General features: G+C 43.4%; 1 protein-coding gene across 1 annotated transcript; it reads right to left on the bottom strand.

The window, feature by feature from the left end:
• Nucleotides 1-988: 988 nt before the first annotated feature.
• Nucleotides 989-5,461, bottom strand: LEAP2 (liver enriched antimicrobial peptide 2). The gene is made up of 3 exons (XM_072400877.1): nt 5,303-5,461; nt 3,491-3,636; nt 989-2,341 (listed from the first exon to the last, which is right to left on the bottom strand). The coding sequence occupies exons 1-3, from the start codon at nt 5,363-5,365 to the stop codon at nt 2,305-2,307; spliced, it is 246 nt and encodes an 81-aa protein (XP_072256978.1). The 5' UTR covers nt 5,366-5,461; the 3' UTR covers nt 989-2,304.
• Nucleotides 5,462-24,172: the final 18,711 nt, after the last annotated feature.

Here is a 24,172-nt window from a genome sequence, read left to right as displayed (position 1 = left end):
GATATGAATCTGGGCATGTTTTTCCCAGACATTTGTAACTGTAAGCGGCATTATTGTTATGTATTATGAGATTACATCATGAATACATTTGATTTTTTGCCAAAAAAACCCTTCCTTTCGTGGTTTCTCTAATTACGTAATTTCAGGGTTGGTAAACTGGCCTGTTAAAAAGGGCCATATTATATTTATCATTTAAACACACCAGGAGAACATCCTATATTGTGTTCCACTTATAGTTGAAAGACACAGTTATAGAATTTTTGTGATCAGATGGTCAGATCTCAGAATTTTTTCCTAGTAAAAAAATGTTACCACTCCATTCTTCCAAAATTCTACTTCAAAGCTGTCAAATTCTACAGTGTAAATTTATTGTATATACTCTGACAGCTTTCCAGTGTTGCTCTTGAACCCACCTATTTATTAATTTAGCACAGTGTTCTGCACACTTGTAGGAGTATTTCCATGATTTTTTTGTTGTTATATTTGGCTGCTCTACAAGTACTCCAGAGACCAGAATATAACTTAGAAATTTCCTTCTATTGACTTTAATGGAAATCAAATATGGCTGTTGAATCAGCTTAAAGATTGGAGTCAATTCAGGTGAACTGTCAGTGAAATGAACAGAGTCAAATTCAGGCAACACTGTAACAGTATTTTATAAAGTTCATACCATATAAACTATGGCTTCCAGACAGCAATTTGTCAAACTGTTTCTATAATACTTTAAATTTTAAATCAATTAATGACCATTTTAGTGGATTGCTGGCAATAAATAGACCTTTTCGGTGATTGGCTGCCTTGCAAACAGCTGTTTGCAAGCGAGTTTGCCCTGCTAATATATGGTCTTTATGTAATATAACAATATGTTGTTTCATCCTTGACAAGTTGGTGCTCGTGGTGTTTTTAGAATTCCTCCCTTATCATTGTCCTTGTTAGAAGGGAAAATATTTAAGAAAAACGTACATAAAACACAAACACCTCTATGCAGTTCAGTGTACTGGTATCCTTTTTAACAATTTTTTTTGTTAGATGCTTACATTACAGAAATGACAAGTCAGCAAATAAATTTTATTTCCACCTTTAGAATGCACTGGCGGAGATAATTGCCTGAGAGTGGTAGGATCGTGTCTGTCCACCCTACCTACCTATAGTGCCTGGCCGCCTAAAAACTTCTCAGAAGGGCAATTTACTCAAAAGCGATGTTTCATTTTTTTTTAAATACTCCAAAAGTCGGTGTGGAATTAAAGCAGAGCATTCTTACTGTTGGCAGTATTCATTTACTGTGACTGTAATGTTCTTTTATTGCTAATACTTTTTTCTTTTCAACAACACAGGAAACAACTCTAGAAATGTCCCAGGCTCACTTCTTTATAGGATTGCCCCTCTGAACAAATCTATATTATATCTTGGATTACTAGCTTGCAGCACCAAAATCACAGCTAATGCTACAGGGACTCAGTAAGGTTAGCTTTCTACTGTAGAGGATATTTTGAGTTATAGAATAATTTAGGACCTGTTCATATGCGTGCTTAGCAGGAAATCAATTGTGTTAAAAAGAATCGGGTCAAGTTTTTTTTCTGGTTAAAAAACAGATGTGCCTGTGCTGACCCAGTGCATCAGAATAGACAGGTATTAATGGGCTCTTATGGGTGCTGAGGACTACCTTTTACAGAAGTAAATTTCTAAGGGATTAGGCAGTTCAGCACTAAAACTGAAGATAGGTAATACACATATACATGTACTACATTGCTAATAATGTCTGTATGACCAGATTTAACATTGTTTGTTTAAACAGGAAAATACTGCTATTCCTAGCATTTTTTTTTTAATCTCATCTGTTTTGGTCTGTTTTTAAAAAAGACCAATCCTCTGACGTAACACATGGGTTGTATGAAGGACCAGGAAAACATATGTTAACAGAACACCAACTAGTAAGACTCTGCAATAAAGTTTGTTAAACCCCTTGAAATATATGTCAGACCGGACGTTTTTGTTCTTTAAATCAAATGTGGATTTTCTGTTGAGGAACTTAATGTGTAGTCAGTGTTGACAGTGTTGTGATTAGGAACCAACTCAGAACAGATTGCTATTTATGCCACACCTTTTTACAGTTTTACTCATGAAAAAGTCTTGCTTATAAAATAATATATTACATATCAATAAATATTCATAAATCTTGGGTGCAAATTGCACACATATGATCTCAGTAACCAATAAATAATTTCTTGTTGAGAGAATGATCTCATTTTATGTGTTCATTGATGGCATTTTCCCCATTGCTCCTAATATAGCAGAGGATTGTTGTTAATCTGCAAAAGCCTTTAAGGAACAACGCTGGTTTCTGGAAAAGAAAACACGTATGTCACATTTTCAATGCAGATACTTGGAGGAAATTTACAAGAAGTAAAGGCCCCTATAGTATAACTCTAAAGCCACATGCAGTATTTTATGTAGGTTACTTTAGGAAAATCACATGAAATATATATTATATCACCCAAATATATATAAAATCTCTTGATCTTGTTGGAGAACCCATTGGATAGGTGCCTCATTTGATAGGGTAAGAACATTCTTTCTTGTGCAGTTAATCACTGTAGAATTGTAACCCTCACTAATGCTATAGATGCCGAAAAGTTGGCACCACTCATAGCTCTATCAGTGAAGGGCCATACTTATCTTTACCCAGAGCCTTGCTCGATTCTACTTTCTCCAGCACTGTCTAGCAGGATGAATGAGTTTTCTAGCTGTATTTATTATTTAAAGAGGTACATTACATTTCTTTTAGGCCATTTAGCATTCTGACGACTTAAAAATTACTGTTTTTACTTTAACCCAGAGGATTTATAGGGACTTATATTGCAAATTCTGCTTCATTCTTTGACGTGTTGGACAGTGGTTTGATTTACTAAAGCTGTGTAGATTTGCAAAGAGAATTCTTCTTCTTCAAGGGGTATTTCACTTAGCCTAGTAAATGTGGTGAAAATTCACTTTGCAAATACCTACTCACTGTCAAGTAATCATAAAAAGAAGAAATTTTACTTTTGAATGTTTAAGCAAACTCCCCTAACTCATTTAACCCCAATAGTTCTCCATTACTGCTTTTGTAAGTCTATGGGACATTCCCTCAAACATTTCTTTGTGGGAATCAATTACTGCCATTCAAACACATGGACCTGGAAGATTCCCACAGGGGAACGTCTGACTTCCTGTTTTATGAATAGAGCCCTATGTGTTGACCACTAATTAAACACACTGCACACTCTCTGTGTGACTGATATCTCACTATCAGGTAGTTAGGGGTATTTTAGTAGTGGATTTGCTCAGCTTTTATTGGATGTTAGAAGAGAAAATATCCTTATAAATAAGTGGAACATTTTACTTGTTTATATATGTAATGCTTTTTCAGGTTTAGGTGTGCTTTTTTTCTGGTACATCAGTTAGGACAATGTCATAACTGACCTATACTGATCTTTTATTGTGTGTAAATTACCTGCACAGTCTTGTGAGACATTCCGCATCATCTCTGCACGAAGCACCAACTGGACGCAGAGATAACCCTCTCCAAAACGGTGTCATCCTTCGGAGCCTTAGTGCTGTTCTAAATCCATCGTTATTACTCATGGGAGCTCCTTCCAGCTGAGGAGAAAAATTATTTCAGTTAGCATTTATATTGTTAAAATTTCTATAAAGTCTTTAATATTTCTAGTCAATCCAAACCCATATATTGCAATTGAAGTCCTAAAGTCACTCCTTTCTTCACTTTCTTCAATCCTTCTCAGTTCTAGAAATTACCACTATTAGTTAGTCAGCTTGCAGTTCAATTGAAAGTGTAAGGACATGTTGTAAGTGTACTGTACATATTATACTATTTTACCAAGTACACAAACTTTTGAGGTATGACTACAATTAGGACAATAAGGCCTAGCCATTTTGTATTTGTAGTCAAGATCACAGTATGGAACCTCTTTTCTTAATTAAACAAATGCTTTACAAATCTTGAGTGTATATATTTTTTTTTTATGAAGTCAGCAGTTTTGGTGAAAAGGTATGTTTACAGAGCTTATTAGCATAAACTGTAATGTACGAAAAAGGGCTGACTCCTCCAATCTTGCTGTTTCTGGTCGGTGCTGGTTAAAAAATTATTTTAGCAACAGAAAGTTTGTGCTCTTTGGAAATACCATAATGTACTGAGAATCTGGTGTCCTGGGTACACCCTGTGTAAGCCATTAGCCCCCAAGACCGCAAGCCCCTTTAAAAAGATACTGTAACCTTGGAAGGAGTCCATTCCTATTAAACTAACCTTACCTACATTACCTCACTGAAATCTCTTGACCATATCAATCATCTGGCGGAGCACTGATGCCACACCTACAGTCATGTAACAGTGCTTGGCCCTAACAAATGTGAATGGAAAAAGCTCTAATAAGCTCCCTGATAGCCATGAGAAAAAAATGTACACCCAACTTCGATTCTAAGGTTTGGCATATCTGGAAATATTAAAAAAAGGTAGATATTCAGCTCAACCCTCCAGTCAAGTGTCTTTTTAACACCTATAGTAAGAGTTTTTAGATTAAACTGAAGTAGATAACTTTTGGGCAATGAACTTGAGAAACAAAGAATTGCTTTTGTTTGGTGGATTTGAAGAAATGATTGAACAGCCTGCTTAATGGAATCCTTGGGATAAAAAAAAACAGATCCAAAACTAATTGGAGTGACTAAAAACCATAAACCTTTTTTTGTGACTATATGGTAGTAATACATTTAATAAATCCAGAGGTTTTTTTGTCCTGCAGTATGCCAGCTGGTACACTTCCACTCCCTGCATTGTACTCACTCACCCAGTTGTAATAGAGGTCTATGGAGCCATAAAGTAATCCTGGCTGGCTGCTGGTTGAATGTAGCAAATATAAAAAACAAATATCTTTGAATTTATTAAATGTATTACTACCATATGGTCACATTTAAAAAAAAGTTTTATGGTTTTTACTTACTCCAAATAGTTGTGGGTCTGTTTGTATTTAAAACATTCTGTTCAATCATTTCTTCAATTCAACTATAAAGCAATTCTTTGTTTCTCAATTTTATTGCCCAAAAGTGATCTACTTCAGTTGAAAAATCTAAAAACCCTTGATTGGTCAGTAACAATTTTCGCTGCAGAAAAAAAAAAATTATTACAAATACCAACTATTCTTATTTTCAGAAAGCATGCTGAATCCCAGTGAAATTTGTTGTTATAGTCTCATATTTCCTCTATAGTCTATCTACAAATGTAAGGCTATGGCTACAGCTTATCTAGGCTCACCTGGTGAATTAATACAAAATACATCAAAAAGAGAGCTGTCCATTTCCTAAGCCGTGGAGTCATGGTTCCAGTTGTTCCTGAAAAGGTGCGTGCTCTGTTAGAGAAGACGCGTGCTCTGTTAGAGAAGACGCATGCTTCTTGCGAGAGACTTTATAAACAGGGCTGATTGCATCAATTGTTTCCTAAAAGGGGCAAAGTGCAGTAGTTACATTTAATAAGTTAATGCCTACCAACCCACACTATTAACTCAGGCAGATTACTCAATGTCCTACTGGAATTTAGTTGGTGTCATGGTACTTTAACCCTTGGCCTACTGTCGTCTAGATGTTATAAGCAATGAGTTTTAACAAAGTCTTTGGAAGGCAAGTTTCATGCTAATACATTTTCTAAATTAGCACCTTAAGTAAATCACTAGAGCAGGGAACAGTGGTTCCGGGTGTCAAATTTAATTTTTGAATATGAAAGCTTATAAAGAAACAGTTATGATATTAATCATATAAAATGTATTTATGCCCACTTTTTCCTACAACAATATTTAATGTACGTTTGTATATATAATTGCTTGTGTGTGTTTGTTGTGTGATGCCAGCCCATACAAATGAATCAGCTGCATTATTGCATTAACACAATGCACCAGGTCACAATGTTTTGAATGGTCACCATCTGAAAACTTACTTTCCTTTGCATGGCCATCATAAAAAATAATAAGGTAATAGTCTTGGACCAGTAGTCAGGTTGTAAAGTATTTACCAGAGTTAAGGTAGCCTTGTAAAAGAGTTTAAAGATTAAGGTATGGATTTAGGCTTAATGACTGGTTGAGGGGTGTGGGTTTAATAAAGGTCTTATATTAGGGGACGTGATAGGGTTAAGTTAGAATTAGGGTAACTGTTACACATTTATTATCATTATGAGCTTAAGGACTGGTTGAGACCTGCAGTGTGATCAAACGATAATTAGCCACTTACACCCAGGGCCTGGATTTAATTTTTTTTTTTTTTTGCTCCCCTAGGCCAGCTAGATTATGCTGCCCCTCACCAACCAATAGTAGCTATTTATGTGACACATACAAAACAAACCATAAAAGCTGTTTCACAAGAACAAAAGAGAGTAAAGAGAGGGAGAGGGGAGAGAGAAAGGAAGGGTGGGAGAAGTGATAGACAGGGAGGGAAAGGGAGAAGAGATAGAAGTAGATGGGAGAGAGAGAGAGGGATGGGGAAATAGGAAGGAAGAATGGAGAGAGAGCAGGCAAGGAGAGAGAGGGAGAAGATAGAGAGAGCAAGGGGGAGAGAAAAAGAGGGCACAGCGAAGTAGAGAAATGTAGGAAGGGGAGAGAGAGGAACAAAACAGTGGGGGAGAGAAGGAGAGGGAAAGAAAAGCGGGTTGGGGGCAGATAGAGGGATGGAAAGGGAATAGTGAGAAGGTAAAAGGAGGAAAGAGAGGGGGAGAAAGAATGGAGAATAGAAAAAGAGAGAAAGGGGTGGGGGAAAGTAAGAAAATACAGAAAGAAAGATGAAGAGGAGATAGAAAGAGCATGTAAGGGAGAAAGGGGGAAGAGAGAATGAGAAAAAAAGGGGAGAGAGGAGAGGAGATAGAGAAAAAGATAGGGGAAGGGGGGCAAGAAAAGTGGGAGGAAGAGGGTAGATAGAAAAATAAAGGGAGAGATAGGAAGGGGTGACAGAGTGAAGGGGGAAAAAGAAAAAGGGAGTAGGGGAGTGGGGAGAGAAAGGGGATATTAGGAAAAAGAATGGAAGGGAGAGAGATGAGTGATACCTTTAATACAGATATTACCCTGCAATCATTTTCACTTTCAATTTGAGCTTCCTGTTACAGAGCTTGTTGGCCAGCAGCAGCAGGTTCCATTTCCACATAGAGATGTTGTAATGCCGCTCCTTAGTGGTCCTTCCACCCTAGGTCACTTCCTAGGTGGCCTTGTGGGAAATCTCTCCCTGCACTGTGGCACTGGTTTCAAAAGAAGCAGCGCTTGTTCTTTTTTTTATATTAACAGGATGTCTGGTTTCTCTATTATAAGGGAACCTTTTTTACTGTGCCTTTTTGAGACTAGCTTCACTTTGTTCTGGGGGACTTATTTTCGACCCTACCAACACTAATTTACCAACCCAATGAAAATGTCCTAAATGGCTGCTGTCTCTTCTAAAGCACTTATTGGGTAGGAAGTTTTATTTGGCAGGGGCAGATTTAAAATTTGGGAAGTTACGTATCAATGTACAAAATTTTGAGGCTAACAGCAGAGAACTTATTTTTAAGCAGTACCTTACACGTAAAGGTAAAAGTGGGGAGAGGGGTCAGCATAGTCAGCACAGTTGGCATGTTAGCACTCCAGAAAACCATCCTCATGGAAGCTTTACCATGTGTACAGTGAGTGGTTGGCTCTGAAGCCATTCTAGCTTTTATGGCTAGCCGTGCCCAGTGTAGAATGACCCCCCCCAGAGTTTGGAACTCGAGTCACGCAAATTGGACCCATGTCCAACCTAAGTCGTCTAATGAACAACTTGCAACTCGACTTGGGGGTTTTCCCCATCGACTTGCAACTCGACTTGCGACTTGCTTTCTCTGCTGACAGCTGAGGGGGGAAAGGAGGAAGGCATTGAGGCTTCTGTAACACAGCCTTTCTTCTCCCCCCTTCAGCTGTCAGAGGAGAAAACTTAGAATGCAAGAAAGGCGGGGAGGTGTTGTTACAGAAGATTCATTGCCTTTCTCCCCACCTTTATTGCATTCTAAGTTTTCTTCTCTGACAGCTGAAGGGGGGGAGGGAGAAAGGATGTGTTACAGAAGCCTCACTGCCTTCCCCATTTAGCTGTAAGAGGAGAAAGCTGTGAACTTAGAATGCAATCGTGTGCTTAAAGCTGCGTACACACCTGCAATTTTTCTCGTTGGAAAGGATCTTTCACGATCCTTTCCAACGAGAAAAGACTGCACGATGCATGAACGATGCTGTACATACAGCACCGTTCATGCTCTATGGAGAGGGGAGGGGGGGAGCGACGGAGCGGCACCCTGCTCCCCTTCCCTTTCATTAGGATCGGTCGTCGTCCATCGTCCATGGATCCGCCAGGACGGTCGTCTGACGATGGACGACGACCGACTGTACACACGGCAGATTTTCGCCCGATAATTGGCCGATACCGATTATCGGGCGAGAAAAATTTGCCGTGTGTACGCAGCTTAAGGCTTGGGACCCGACTTGGAAGAATTCTTGGTGACTTGAAACTTGACTTGGGACTTGGTGTCAGTGACTCGACTTGAACTTGAAGGGTGACGACTTAGTCCAATCTCTGCCCCCCTAATATACAAATAGGCATAAAAGAGGGTCTAAAGGCATCACAGATCACGCCACATCAGGGATAAAAAGCGAGATCTGCTTCCCGAAGGCTACAATATGCTGGCAGGACCAATGGATTAGGGAGTTTGGACTATTTGCACACTTCGGACATCAGGCTCAGCTGACCTGTGTCGAGTCTGCTTGTAGTCTGAAGATTGTGTATGCCTGCTGCATAATCTTAAAATTAATTTGCTGCCAATTGTGCAAATTAGTCCGCTGCAGCAGTTTTGCTAAAAGGTCCTGTATGATTGGGTATATGAATGAGATTGATGGGGATGGTATAGACACCAAACTATCATAGCTATTACGTTCAACTTCCTCTGGATTTGGAATATGGGCCCTACACCATGTGGTTGCCTGACTTTATAGGAGCGGGTGCAAAGCCTGTGGTGGGAGTGCCTAATTCAGTCAGAGCTCGGAGATGATAGAGGGGGAGCCTGTACAGTTCACAGACGCAGCTCAGACCTCGCTTGTGCATGTAATACCAGGTGAAAAATCCATTAGGATAATGTTGTTACCCAGGACCCAGGGCCTCAGGACGGTGGTGGGTTACCCAACCATTGGGAGGAGCCAGACCTGTCTTCCCTGCAACTCCCCCTGTCTACTTAATGAGCTGCTTGAAGAAAGATAACAAAAGAGGGGTGGAAGCATAGACATTATATAATAAGATATTCTTATCTGCAAGGTGGACAGTGACCTGTTGATACCATCCCTCTGCATCAGCAAAGTACAACTTTATCACCCCAGCTATGTTTATGCACCAATAAAAAAACACCAGCTTTCACCATCCACGTGAGTTTCTTGTAAAAGTGCGATGTCAATGCTCAGATTTTTCAGTTGTCGGTATTGTGATTGTAGCCATCTTGGATGGAGGGGCACCTGGCCTGTCCTTCTTGCACTGCATAGCTGCAGAGTAGTTGTATTGTGGACAATCCACAAACTTGTCCACCGGAGCAGGTCTACTCACTACCTGGAAGAAAGTAGGGTGAAGAATAGTAGTGAAAGAATCATTGATTGGGGGGGGCGATTTCCCTATAATTGCGCTGGAGCCCCTGAGATACGGTTCTTCACATGAGGCACCAGAATCAGAAGTTGTTCACATGGGTTTTCACTAGACACCCTGATTTCCTCACACACAAAACACATACAGTTATGTCACTAGGGTTCCCCAGGTCCAACCTCAATGGAAGCACTGTGTAAATATCTAGGCATGACATGGTTTCAAGATGTAATAAAAAAAAATATATATTTTGTTTTGAATAGTGGGGGGAGGGAGGGGGGGGACAAAGGTCCTACATTCATGAGGACTTGGTAGGAGCTTATATCTGGGACCCTGGTTACTATGCTATATCTGTGTTGCAGTTTATGTTTCTATTATAGTTAAGCAATTGAAAGGGTTAAATAAGGACTGTAAAGCTAGAGCTAATTTGAGCCATATATTTGTATAAGGAGTTGTATTTCTTCTTCTACTCAGTTTATTTGTAACCAGATGGCGAAAATTCTAAATTCTTTGAAATACAATGTATGCCTCGTATGCCTTGCAATGTATCAAATAACACTATATAGGCCAAAACTTAAATAGCTGTATGTGAATAAAGACCCCATGTATACCTATGTGTATGAAAAGACCGCCTTGTCAAATAAAGATTAGAGTATATTCCTAAGACCATACTGTGTGCGTGTGTGTTATTGGGATATCTGTCCAGACGTCTGTCTCTGTGGGTGAAGGAGAAGTCAAGATGCATTCCAGGATCTAAAATAAGAAGCAGATCCTTTCAGCAATATTGTTACCTACTTTATTTTTTTTGCTTGGCCCCAGGGGAAGGTCATTGTGATGCCTTCTTTTGTGGTTTTACGTTTATGCCCTATCTGGCTGAACTCTTTTACTTGGAATAGTGTTTTTCCAATTGCAAATGTTGTTATGATTTTTTTTTGTTTCAATGAATTTTTAAAAAAAAATTTTGAAGAAAAATAAAGGTACAAATCCAAAACAATACATGCAATAAAACATGCCAACAAGTAAAATGGGGAGAGAGAAAGCACATATTGGCAAAATTGAACAACAAACAAGGTTTTAGTGCATAGCAAATATGGTGGTCAGTTTAACAAACATTTACTTCAGAGTGGGTAGAAAAGCCTGTCTTGGCCACCCATGAGAATAACCGCCCCCCCAGTTCTTGGATTAAATAGGTCCCCCAGAAAACAAGCTGCATTGCTTATAGGGGGCAGGCCCAGGTGGATACCCTAAGTGCATGAGGAAGTGCAAACGAAAATAATTCACAACCAGAGTAACAAAAATAGGAAAAAAACAGAAGACGAATAGAAAAGAAAAAGAGGCCCACAAAGGAGCTAGATGGGGGAAGGATTGGGGGGGGGGGGGGGGGGGGGGGGGGGGGGGGGGGGGGGGGGGGGGGGGAAGGGTGGACGGGTCAACACAGAACACAGTATGAGTATACCCAATATACTCAGTGCAACGGTAGGAGTGCCCGACCACCAAGCTTTAGCTATGACCATTTTAGCTGCTGTGAATAAATCAGTCAATAAACAGAATTGAGTTGCAGTGCAAACCTCAGGCTTTAAGTTGAGCAGGGCCTCTGCAGGGCGTTTGGGGAAAGACCGCCCCGCAATCATGTATGCTACTTGGTCCACATGGGTCCAGTTTCTTCGCAATTTAGGACATTCCCACAAAATATGGATCAGGGTGCCTAAAGAATCACAACCTTGAAAACATTTGTGGCTCTGGTCACATTTTTTTTTTGCCAGTCTTACTGGGACCATGTACCAATGCATCATCAGCTTATAGTTTACTTCAACAGTCCTGCTATTGATACTACAGTGAGCAGTGGTGTCCCACATCTGTTCCCACAGCCATGTCCCCCCAACGGGTCATATAGGGTAGAGATGCTGAGGTATGTTTGCATACCAAAGTATCATACAGGGCCAAGACTACCCATTTAGCTAAAGGATTACCAGCGCAAATTCATTCAAAGTAGGAAGGGGCACTCACTGAAAGTATTTGTTTCATTCTGGTACGTGTTTAGTGAAATTTTTTGTGTATTGTTTTTGCATTAAAGCTGCCACGTAGGCCTAAAAATTGTGATACTTTGTATAAGTCATGCTAAATCCACCAGTGAAATTTCTGTGGGTGCTCATATCCCAGTGGGAACAAAGGGTTTCCCACTATGAATGACAGTGGTGGGTAGTTGGTGGCCAGGCCTTCTAAACGTCTGGCTGAATCCCAAATCTGAATCGAAAGTCTCAATAGTGAGTTGGAGAGTGCAGGACGTACCCTGGGGGGGAATCCACAATAAATTCTTAATTGTAACCAGGACTACCAGGTCCGCCTCAATAGTAACCCAATGGGGGGGACCTAGGGAAACATGATAAGCAGTAGGGGGTGCTAGTTGAGCTGCTGTGTAGTAAGAAGGGGGGTGGGGCACCAATAGGCCCCCCTGCTGCCGTGGTCGGTGTATGGTATGCTGAGGAATGAAAGAGAACATTCGCTTTTGTCAGACTTTAAGGGTAGTGGTGGGAATTTTTATTAGTACCCTCAAGTGATACAGCAATTTTGGCAGCCAGGTCATTTTTTTTTTGACACTATGCACCTAAGCCAGGAGATCTGGTATCCCTTCTAAGATTCAAGCAAGGAGATAAGGTGTCGGACTAGCCTCGGAATGTTGGCAGGATACATGGATTCATAGGGAGCTATGATGAAAACCCCTAGGTAGCGGAGGCGGCATTCTTTACAGATAAATGGGAGGGATGCACGCAGCTCGCAGACCGTTTCAGGTGGTAAAGTGATATTCAGTGCCCTACATTTCTGCAGGTTAAGGTCCAGGCCAGAAAATGTTTGGAATTTTTCAGGTAAAGCCATCAGATTAGGAGGGAAACCAGAGGGTTGGAAAGACACAGGAGCACATCATCAGCAAAAAGATAAGTTTATGTGACGTTTCCCCTATATTAATGCGGCAGATATTGGAAAGATCTCTGATCGCTTGGGCCAAGGGTTCTATTGCCAACACAAAAAGAAGCAGTGACAGCCGGCAACCCTGCTGGTTCTCCTGCCTATCGGGAAGTAGGAGGACCTATGACCCATATATTGAATATATGCCCTGGGAGAGTTGTACAAAGCCACTACCCAGCTACAAAAGTGAGGGCACAAGCCCCATTTCTCTAGAAAATAAGTGAGGTATTACCACTGTACAGAGTCAAGGGCCTTTTTAATGTCTAGGCTAAGGAAGAATGCAGGTACCCTCCTGGTGCGAGCGTAGTGTGCCAGGTGGAGAATTCGGATATTATCTCCAGCCTGCCTTTTACGGATAAAACCTGTCTGGTCCAAGCCTATCACTCTATCTATTCCTTGATTTGGACGTGCCGACAAAACCGAGGCCAGGAGTTTGATATCAATGTTAAGTATTGAGATTGGGAGATAGTTGGACCATGAGGTAGAATCGGTATCTGGCTTGGGTAGCATACAAATTGTTGATTTCAGCACGCTTTCACCTAGCACACCCCCTTTAAGGACGTCATTAAATACGCGCACCAAGTGAGGTACCAGCACCTCGGCAAATTTTTTGTAGTATGTTGCCATAAAGCCATCCAGACCCAGATGTTTATGACTCTTAAGATTTTTAATTGCCTGCTTAATTTTTGTCTGTATGATCGGAGTCTCCAATAACTCTACTAGTAGAGCTGGTAGGTTGGGCAAAGCATCCAGGAAACTTTGCATAGCTGTGATCTCTGCAGGGGAGGGCGATTTATACAATTCCCTAAGGTGCTTATGGAATTCCTGCAAAATAAGTGCCAGGTTAAAGGCGGTAAGGGTGAAGTGGCAGTCAGGCTGATGCAACCTCCTAGCTAACATTGTGTGTTGCTTATTGCTATACAAATGGAATTTGTTTTTAGACCACCGCAACTATTTTTCCGTAAGGGATAATGTATGAAGGTTCAACTGGGTGCGCATTGATTCCAGCACAAATCAGTGTACTTACGCTCTAACTGTGCTATTCGTGACAACCGCTGCTTCTTGATCTGTGAGGCCATCTGAATCAAGCGGCCCCTGATGACTGCCTTATGAGCAGCCCAGACAGAGAGTCTCGCTCGAGACCGCGGGGGTATGGTTAAGCGCGAAATAGTCAGAGAGGGTGGTATGTACTTGCTTACAAACTATTGGATCACTAAGGAGGGAGTCATTCACTGACCAACGAAAGGAATTCGGTTTAGGAAACAGTGAGGAAAAGGTTGCCATGACTGCATCATGGTCAGACCAAGAAATAGCCATGATCCCATACTGAGTTGTAAGTGGAAGAATAGTAGTAGATGCAAAAATGTTGTCAATTCTTGACAGTTGTTGGTGCGGGTGAGAGTGGTGGGTATAATCCAGTTTGGAGGGGTGAATTTCCCTCCATAGTTCCGCCAATATTTCAGAGCGAAAGGCAGCTAAAAACTTGCGGGAAGCCGCCATTTCCTTAAATTGTATAGAGGGTATATAGGGTATATATAGTATATAGATATTGTCCGAAATATGCTTTTTATCCAACCACCGCATCAGGGTGGCGTTTGTGTCACCACACATAATCAATCCTCCCTGCCTGTATTTCTGAATTATTTGGAAGAGCTGCCATTTTGTTGATCATTTGGAGCATAGTAAGTGTCTAAGGTCACTTTAGCATTCGGTAAGATAACCCACTAAAATGAGAAAGCGTCCCTCAGGGTTTGCTATTTGTTTATCTAGAGTGAACGTGACAGACTTGCGGAACCCTATGAAGGCACCTCTTTGCTTCACAGAAGCGTTAGCGTAGTACACCACTGGGTAGGAGCCATGGAGGTACCCAGGGCAGGAGAAGGCAGAAAAATGCATCTCCTGTAAACGGACATCTATTTTCATAGAATGAAAGTAGTGGAATGCTTGGGACATTTCATGGGGGAGTTCATACCATGGACATTAGGGGAAAGTACTGAAATCATCATTATTGAGCAGGGTTTGAACGCTTTACCTGATCATTGTCACGGGTGTGAGATAGCATGAGAGTGTGTGTGACCCGCAGGATGTGGAGGGGGAAGGGTGGCAGAGACAATACAAGGGCAAAAAGAGTAACTAACAATTAGAACAGATACAATGCCTAAAATATAAAACATAAGGCTTTAGAACAATAAATGTGTCCACCAACTTACTGCCCGGTGTGGGCAAACTCATGCTCACGAGCTTCCAATGGTCAATGGAGGAACAAAGGGTCCCAGGGATGGGTAGGGTGCAACATCAACCGTGGATTAAATCCAAACCAATAAAACCCAGGTGGGGTCAAGAAAGAGGAAAATTTTGTGGGAAAATTATCCTAATCAGGCTTGAAGTAGCAAACTTCAGGTTACTCTGTCCTGCTGGCTGGACTGTCGTGATGCGTTAGGAAAAGTCCCAACCTGGCACTCTCGGCGGAAGCGTTTTTGTAGTTGTTGCTGTAGTAGAGGAGTATTCGCCTTTTCAGGATTATCCATCAAAGAGGGCAGAGGGAGGCGCAAGGACTGGAAAGGGTCATGAGCTTCAGATACAGTGGTGATCACTTGATTTTTCCCAATAAAGGGGAATATTATTTTAATGGGGACCCCCATCTGTACATGATCCTCTGATCTTGGAGAACGCACAGATACGGTTTAAGCTCTCTGCCACACTGGACACCACTAGCCAAGTGGATGAAGATTTGGTAAGTGTGACCTTGGAATGACAGAGGCTCTTTAGTACGAGCCACGTGCAGCGATTTTTCTTTAGACCGGTAATAATGGAACTTCACAACAATGTCCCTTGGAGGTCCATCTGGTCTAGGTTTAGCCAGACCAGATGGTGCGGTGAATGCTCTCGAATTCCAGCCTTTCGATTGGTATTTCAGGGCACAGCCCCTAAAACAAAGCTGTGACCATAGAGGTTAAGTCCACAATAGACTCAGGGAGCCTCCTGACTCGCTGATTTGAGTGGCGAGTAGGGTTGAGCAAGAAGGCCTCTGACAGTCTCACGAAAATTTCAGATGGGTCCGTGAAATTTCGGCGAACCGATTTTGCTAATTCTAATAAAGTCAATGGCCGACTTTAAACATTAATAGCAAAGCCCATATACATGTTAGAACCACCAAATTTACTAGGTATGTGGCAAAATTTAAAAGAGAACAGTGAAAAAAAGGTAAAAATACAAAATTCCAAAAGACAGGGTGGCGCTACATGTGAACGGCAGTCTCTGCCGTCAAAACAGCAGGAGACTTCTCTGCAAGCTGGCATCATGACCTGGATGACATGTGTTAAGAATGCCACCCATAAAGTTGTGGAAAAGTAGCTCAGTGACATTAGGCAAAAGGTTGGAGGACTAGAGACGGAACGTGGGTCAGCAAGAGCGGTAGCAGTGTGTGGCCTCGGTAGACCGCATTGGTGAGTGTCAAGAAGAGCTGGGTTTAGTGCATTGTTAATGCCACCCAGAAGTGTGTAATACAATTTTTGTGAATAGAGTACTGACAGGCGACATCAGCAACAGCAGCAAGAGGAGGCGGTGGGCCCTGAGAAGGAGCAGGAACCACATTGGTAACTGGCATATAGAGCTGAGTGGAGTGCATCGTCAATGCCACCCAGAAGTGTACAATTTTACTGAATTGTAAAAATACAATACTACAATACTGACAGGCAGCAGCAGGAGGAGGCGGTGGGCCCAAAAAAAGAGAGGGGACCGCATTGGTAACTGGCATCTAGAGCTGGGTGTAGTGCATCATCAATGCCACCAAGATGTGTACAATTTTACTGAAGAGAATACTGACAGGCGGCAGCAGCAGAAGGAGGCGGGGGGCCCTGGGAAGAAGCGTGGACAGCATTGGTAACTAGCATCTAGAGCTGGGTGTAGTGCATCATCAATGCCACCCAGAAGAGTACAATTTTAGTACACAGAGTACTGATAGGCAGCAGCAGCACGAGGAGGTATTAGGCTCTGAGACGGAGTGGGGACTGCATTGGTAACTGGCATCTAGATCTGGGTGTAGTGCATCATCAATGTCACCCAGAAGTGTACAATTTTAGCGAATAAAATACTGACAGGCGGCAGCAGCAACAGCAGGAAGAGGAGGCGGAGGGCCCTGAGACTGAGCGGGAACCACATTGGTAAATGGTGTCTAGAACTAGGTGTAGTGCATCATCAATGCCTTCTAGAAGTGTATAATTTTAAAGAATAGAGAACTGAAAGGCGACAACAGCAGGAGGAGGAGGCGGTGAGCCCTGAGACAAAGAGGAGACTGCACTGGAAACTGGCATTTAGAGCTGGGTGTAGTGCATCATCAATGCCTTCTAGAAGTGTATAATTTTAAAGAATAGAGAACTGAAAGGCGACAACAGCAGGAGGAGGAGGCGGTGAGCCCTGAGACAAAGAGGAGACTGCACTGGAAACTGGCATTTAGAGCTGGGTGTAGTGCATCATCAATGCCACCCTGAAGTGTACAATTTTACTGAATGTAGCAGCAGGGGGAGGCATTGGGCCCTAGGATGGAACGTTGACTGCATTGGTAAATGGCATGTAGAGCTGGGAGAAGTGCATCATCAACGGCACCCAGAAGTATACAATTTTACTAAATAGAGCAATGACAGGCGGCAGAAGCAGAAGCAGGAGGAGGCGGTGGGCCCTGAGACGAAGCGTAGACTGCATTTGTAACTGGCATCTAGAGCTGGGTGGAGAGCATCATCAATGCCACCCAGAAGTGTACAATTTTACTGAATGAACTACTGACAGGCGGAAGCAGGAGGAGGCAGAGGGCCCTGAGATGGAGCGTGGACCACATTGGTAACTGGCATCTAGAGCTGGGTGTAGTGCATCATCAATGCCACCCAGAAGTGTATAATTTTAGGGAAAAAGAGCACTGACAGGCGGCAGCAGCAACAGCAGTAGGAAGAGGCGGTGGGTTCTGAGACGGAGCGGGGACCACATTGGTAACTAGCATCTACAGCTGTGTGTAGTGCATCGTCAATGCCACCCATAAGTGTACAGTTTACTGAATGGATTACTGACAGGTGGCAGCAGCAGCAGGAGGTGGTGGTGGGCCTTGAGATGGAGTGGGGACCGCATTGGTAACTGGCATCAAGAGCTGGGTGTAGTGCATCATCAATGCCACCCAGATGTGTACAATTTTACTGAATAGAGTACTGGCAGGTGGCAGCAGCAGAACGAAGAGACAGTGGGCCCTAGGATGGAGCGGGGACCGCATTGGTAGCTAGGAGTTGGAGCTGGGTGTAGTGCATCACCAGTGCCCCCCAGAAGTGTACAATTTTTGTGAATGGAGTACTGACAGGCGGCATCAGCAGCAGAAACAGGAGACAGTAGGCCCTTAAAACGGAGCGGGGACGGCATTGTTAACTGGAAAATAGAGCTGGGTGTAGTGCATCATCAATGCCACCCAGAAGCGTACAATTTTAGTGAATGGAGTACTGACAGGCAGCAGCTGGAGGAAGCGGTGGGCCCTGAGATGGAGCCTGGACTGCATTGGTAACTGGAATCTAGAGCTGGGTGTAGTGTATCATCAATGCCACCCAGAAGTGTACAATTTTAGCGAAAAGAGTACTGAGCAGCAACACCAGGAGGAGGAGATGGAGGGCCCTAAGCCCGAGCGGGGACTGCATTGGTAACTGGCATCTAGAACTGGGTGTAGTGCATCATCAATGCCACCCAGAAGTGTACAATTTTAGTGAATAGAGTACTGACAGGCGGCAGCAGCAACAGCAGGAGGAGCAGGCAGTGGGCCCTGAGACGAAGCTTTTGTTTTTGTGTTTTTTGCTATATCGTTATTGCTATAGTTATATATGCTATAGTATATTGCTATAGTTTTGTGTCGAAACTAGTTATATCCTCCCTATCAGTAGGTCAATATTTGCTCCATCCTTACCTTGAATCTTCTTACCTTGAAACATCTTGCTTAGCGAAGTTGTTAATTAAGTTTCTTGTTATTGACTACTAAGTTTCTTCCACCGCGTTGTCTGACTATATAAACTGGGATGTGATAATGAAGATTGGAAAATAAGTGATATACCTACATGCTTGAGCTGCTTGTGTGTTATTCACTGCTCCCAACGAGTTGAAAACAGAGGTCATCATAGAGAGGGATAAACTGATCTGGGATCAGCAAAAAATCGCCTTAACAAGCGTGTACCGCATTGGTAACTGGCATCTAGAGCTGGGTATAGTACAATGTCAATGCCACCCAGAAGTGTACAATTTTACTTAATGGAGTACTGACAGGCAGCAGCAGCAGGAGGAGGCGGTGGGCCCTGAGACAGAGCAGGGACCGCATTGGTAACTGGCATCTAGAGCTGGGTATAGTACAATGTCAATGCCACCCAGAAGTGTACAATTTTACTTAATGGAGTACTGACAGGCAGCAGCAGCAGGAGGAGGCGGTGGGCCCTGAGACAGAGCAGGGACCGCATTGGTAACTGGCATCTAGGGCTGGTGTAGTGCATCATCCCAGCCACCTAGAAGTGTACAATTTTAGAAAATGGAGTACTGACAGCCGGTAACAGCAGGAGGAGGAGGCTGTGGGCCCTTAGATGGAGCGTGGCCCGTATTGGCATCTAGAGCTGAGTGTAGTGCATCACCAATGCCACCCAGAGGTGTACAATTTTAGTGAACAGAGTACTGACAGGCGGCAGCAGCAGCAGCAGCGGGAGGAGGCGGTGGATTCTGAGACGAAGCAGAGACTGCATTGGTAAATGGCATCTAGGTGCTAGCTAGGTGTAGTTCATCATCAATGCCACCCAGAAGTGTACAATTTTCCTGAATGGAGTACTGAAAGGTGGCAGCAAAAAGGGGTGGTGGGCCCTGAGATGGAGTGTCGACCGCATTGGTAACTGGCATCTAGAACTGCATGTAGTGCATCATCAATGCCACCCAGAAGTGTACAATTTTTTGAATAAAGTGCTAACAAGCGGCTGCAACAACAGTAGGAGGAGGAGGCGGTGGGCTTGAGACCGGCAGGGACCGCATTGTTAACTGGCATCTAGAGCTGGGTGTAGTGCATCATCAATGCCACCTAGAAGTGTAAAATTTTAATGAATGTAGTACTGATAGACGGCAGCAGGAGGAGGCGGTGGGCCCTTAGATGGAGTGTGGACCGCGTTGGTAACTGGCGTCTAGAGCTGGGTGTAGTCAATCACCAATCCAACTCAGAAGTGTACAATTTTAATAAATAGAGTACTGACAGGTGGCAACAGCAGGTTGTGGATCCTGAGACGAAGCAGAGACTGCATTAGTAAATGGCATCTAGAGCTGGGGGTAGTGCATCGTCAATGCCACCAAGAAGTGTACAGTTTTCCTGAATAGAGTACTGACAGCTGGCAGAAAAAGGGGGCGGTGGGCCCTGAGATGGAGCGTTGACCGCATTGGTAACTGGCATCTTAAAGCTGGATGTAGTGCATCATCAATACCACCCAGAAGTGTACAATTTTATTGAATAGAGTACTGACAATCGACAGTAACAACAGCAGGAGGAAGAGACAATGGGCCCTGAGGTGGAGCGTGGACCGCATTGGTAACTGACATCTAGTGCTGGGTGTAGTGCATCGTCAATGCCACCAGGAAGTGTACAATTTTTTTGAAAAAAGTACTAACAAGTGGCTGCAACAACAGCAGGAGGAGGAGGTGGTGGGCCCTAAAACAGAGCAATGATCGCATTGGTAACTGGCTTCTGGGGCTGGGTGTAGTGCATCATCAATGCCACCCAAAAGTGTACAATTTAAGTGAATGGAGTACTGACAGGTGGCAGCAGCAGGACGAGGAGATGGTGGGCCCTGAGACGGAGTGGGGACCGCATTGGTAACTGGCATCTACAGCTGGGTGCAGTGCATCATGAATGCCACCCAGAAGAGTACAATTTTACTGAATAGAGTACTGACAGGCGGCAGCAGCAGCAACAACAGTAGGAGGAGGAGGCAGTGGGCCCTGAGATGGAGCATGGAGCGCATTGGTAACTGGCATCTACAGCTGGGTGCAGTGCATCATGAATGCCACCCAGAAGAGTACAATTTTACTGAATAGAGTACTGACAGGCGGCAGCAGCAGCAACAACAGTAGGAGGAGGAGGCAGTGGGCCCTGAGATGGAGCATGGAGCGCATTGGTAACTGGCATCTAGATCTGGGTGTAGTGCACCAGTGTCACCCAGAAGTTTACAATTTTACTGAATGGAGTAATGATATGAGGCAGCAGCAGCAGCAGCAGGATTAGGCGGTGGGCCCTGAGACAGAGCAGGGACTGCGTTGGTAACTGGCAGCTGTAGCTGGGTGTAGTGCATCATCAATGCCACCTAGAAGTGTACAATTTTAGAAAATGGTGTACTGACAGGTCACAACAGCAGGAGGAGGAGGCGGTGGGCCCTGAGACGAAGGGGGGACCGCATTTGTAACTGGCATTTAGAGCTGGGTATAGTGCATCATCAATACCACGCAGAAGTGAACAATTTTACTGAATGTAGTACTGACAGGCGGCAGCAGGAGGAAGCGGTGAGCCCTTAGATGGAGCATGGACCGCATTGGTAATTGTCATCTAGAGCTGGGTGTAATGCATCATCAATGCCACCCAGAAGTGTACAATTTTTCCTGAATTTGAGTACTGAAATGTGACAATAAAAGGGGGCGGTGGCCACTGAGATGGAGCTTGGACCACATTGGTACCTGGCATCTAGAGCTGGATGTAGTGCATCATCAATGCCACCCAGAAGTGTACAATTTTATTGAACAGATTACTGACAAGCGGCAGCAACAACAGCGGGAGGAGGAGGTGGTGGGCCCTGAGATGAAGCGGGGACCGCATTGGTAACTGGCATCTTAGAGCTGGATGTAGTGCATCATCAATGCCACCCAGAAGTGTACAATTTTATTGAATAGAGTACTGACAGGCGGCAGCAGCAGCAGGAAGAGGCGTTGGGCCCTGAGATGGAGAGTGGACAGCATTGGTAACTGGCATGTAGAGCTAGGTTTAGTGCATCATCAATGCCACCCAGAAGTGTACAATTTTATTGAATAGAGTACTGACAGGCGGCAGCAGCAGCAGGAAGAGGCGTTGGGCCCTGAGATGGAGAGTGGACAGCATTGGTAACTGGCATGTAGAGCTAGGTTTAGTGCATCATCAATGCCACCCAGAAGTGTTCAATTTTAATGAATGGAGTACTGACAGGTGCCAGCAGCAGCAGCAGGAGGGGACGGTGGGCCCTGAGACAGAGCGGGAACCGCATTGGTAACTGGCGTCTAGAGCTAGGTGTAGTACATGATCAATACCACACAGAAGTGAACAATTTTACTGAATGTAGTACTAACAGGCGGCAGCAGGAGGAAGTGGTGAGCCCTTAGATGGAGCATGGACCGCATTGGTAAATGGCATCTAGAGCTGGGTGTAGTACATCATCAATGCCACCTAGAAGTGTACAATTTTAGAGAATGAAGTACTGACAGGCCGCAGAAGCAGAGGGAGGAAGCAATGGGCCCTGAGAGGAAGCGGAGACCGCATTGGTAACTGGCATCTTGAGCTGGTAGTAGTGCATCATCAATGCCAACCAGAAGTGTAAAATTTTACTGAATGGAGTACTAAAAGGCGGCAGAAGCAGGAAGCGGTAGGCCCTAAGATGGAGCGTGGACCACATTAGTAACTGGCATCTAGAGCTGAGTGTAGTGCATCATCAATGCCACCCAGAAGTGTACAGTTTTACTGAATACAATACTGACAGGCGGCAGCAGGAGGAGGCAGTGGGCCCTAAGATGGAGCATGCACCGCATTGGTAACTGACATCTTGAGCTAGGAGTAGTCCATCATCAACTCCACCCACAAGTGTACAATTTTAGTGAATAGAGTACCGACAGGCGGGAGCAGCAACAGCAGGAGTAGGAGGCAGTGGGCCCCGAGACAGAGCGGGGACCGCATTGTTAACTGGCATCTAGAACTGGGTGTAGTTGTTGGAAGTGACCAAAATTGATATGAATATGACTTGTACGATTGATCTTCCATGTGTGGATGCCTGAGGATCAATAACACTTTGGCCAGTTTGACTATTTGGTGTCAGTTTCTGCCCAAACCTGTTCACTATAACTTCAGTCTTTCTGGAGGAGGCAGGGGTATATGACAACAATCCCAAGCCTGGGACAAGGACAATCTGTGTGACCTCTTGATCAAGACTTCACCAAGGATGAATCAACAATGTGATTCGCTCTGGACCTGCATCGGGGTGTGGTTCAAGGAGAGAAAACCCTGGTGTGTATAGAGATGTGCTAGAGATAGAGCTAGACCCCTTTCCTTCCCCTTTCCTAAATACCCTTTACCTTCATCCCTTTTGTTTTGAAAATCATATGTAAATAATATCCTAGGCTGTAAATAAACCTTTCCCTTTTGTAAGATCTTTTGGTCCTTCTTTAAATCCAAGGCACCCCAAACAGAGCACATTCTACATTTGGCACCTCAGAAAGCTTGTGGAATTCTAAAATCCACATAGAACCCACAGGACAGAATTGCTCTGAGTTATGTTTCTAGAAGTTTAGGTAAACTTAGTTGAAGGACCAACCAGACCTGCTGTAAGGAGCGCGATGCAGAGCTGACTGGATCTTGGACATTGAAAAACAGAGGAAGTGGTATGTGATGATTGGTTTACATTGCATTTGCATATGTTTTACATTTAATATTTTGCTTGAGTGTATGTTTATGTAGGGAAAACTGGTAGAATTTTGGAATGTGAGTTTAGTTCTACATTTTGATGCAATTGCACAGAATTGAGATTTTTTAGAGGAAAAATAGCCTTCTGTTGGTAGTCTGACTTTGAATTCAGACTTGTGTGAGTGTATAGGTATTGACAGTGTGTGTGTATTGGTTGTGTATTATTGTTTGTAAGAAGAATTGTTTCTTGGGTGGATTGTAGCTTTGTAAAATGGAATGTGTATATACTTATGTTAACAAGCATGCCTCTGCCAGTTATCATACATGTGCAGATGAACCTCTTAAAAGTCAGTTTGAAACACTACTGTATGTAGTACTGTCCCAATGTAAGGAACATAATAGTAAACAGCATAATAAACTGACAAAGAAATTAAGGAAAAACTGGCTAATGAGATAGCAGTGTTGCTCAGGATCAAAGGCATAGCTGAGCAACAGTGGGAAACCTGGAGTAGGGACAGAAAAGAGCTTAAAGAGCAATTTGATAAATTTGGTGAAGGTTTACTTAAAATGGGAACTACCTCTGACACTGACATGGGTGAACTAAGAGCTGAAGTGAATGATTTAGGAAAGGAAAACTGTGAGCTACACCAGCTAGTAGAACAGTGCAATGCAGACTATAGTCTTAAATGCAAGTTTGTGGATGCATTACAGTTCAAATTGTCTCAGAAGGAAGAACTTGTTTTGGCACTACAAATGAAATTGGCAGATGCAAATTCCCAGCTTATGGCCAAAGAGAAATGCATTTTATCCCTTAGTACACAAGAAAGCAAGCGAGAGTCGGCTAATACCTGCACTCTCACCGAGATGAATACCTGCAGAGGGGTACAA

This window comes from Pyxicephalus adspersus, chromosome 2 (genome assembly GCF_032062135.1).
Source record: "Pyxicephalus adspersus chromosome 2, UCB_Pads_2.0, whole genome shotgun sequence".
NCBI lineage: Eukaryota > Metazoa > Chordata > Amphibia > Anura > Pyxicephalidae > Pyxicephalus > Pyxicephalus adspersus.
This window is presented reverse-complemented; position numbering and strand designations above follow the sequence as displayed.

What these genes read in the sequence shown, in the direction of transcription:
- LEAP2 (XM_072400877.1), bottom strand. Translation starts at nt 5,365, where the DNA reads ATGACTCCACGGCTTAGGAAATGGACAGCTCTCTTTTTGATGTATTTT. An exon ending in ATTTTGTATTAATTCACCAG is followed by an intron (nt 3,637 to 5,302) that starts GTGAGCCTAGAT and finishes TTTTCTCCTCAG; the next exon opens with CTGGAAGGAGCTCCCATGAG. An exon ending in TGTCTCACAAGACTGTGCAG is followed by an intron (nt 2,342 to 3,490) that starts GTAATTTACACA and finishes TTTCTTTTCCAG; the next exon opens with AAACCAGCGTTGTTCCTTAA.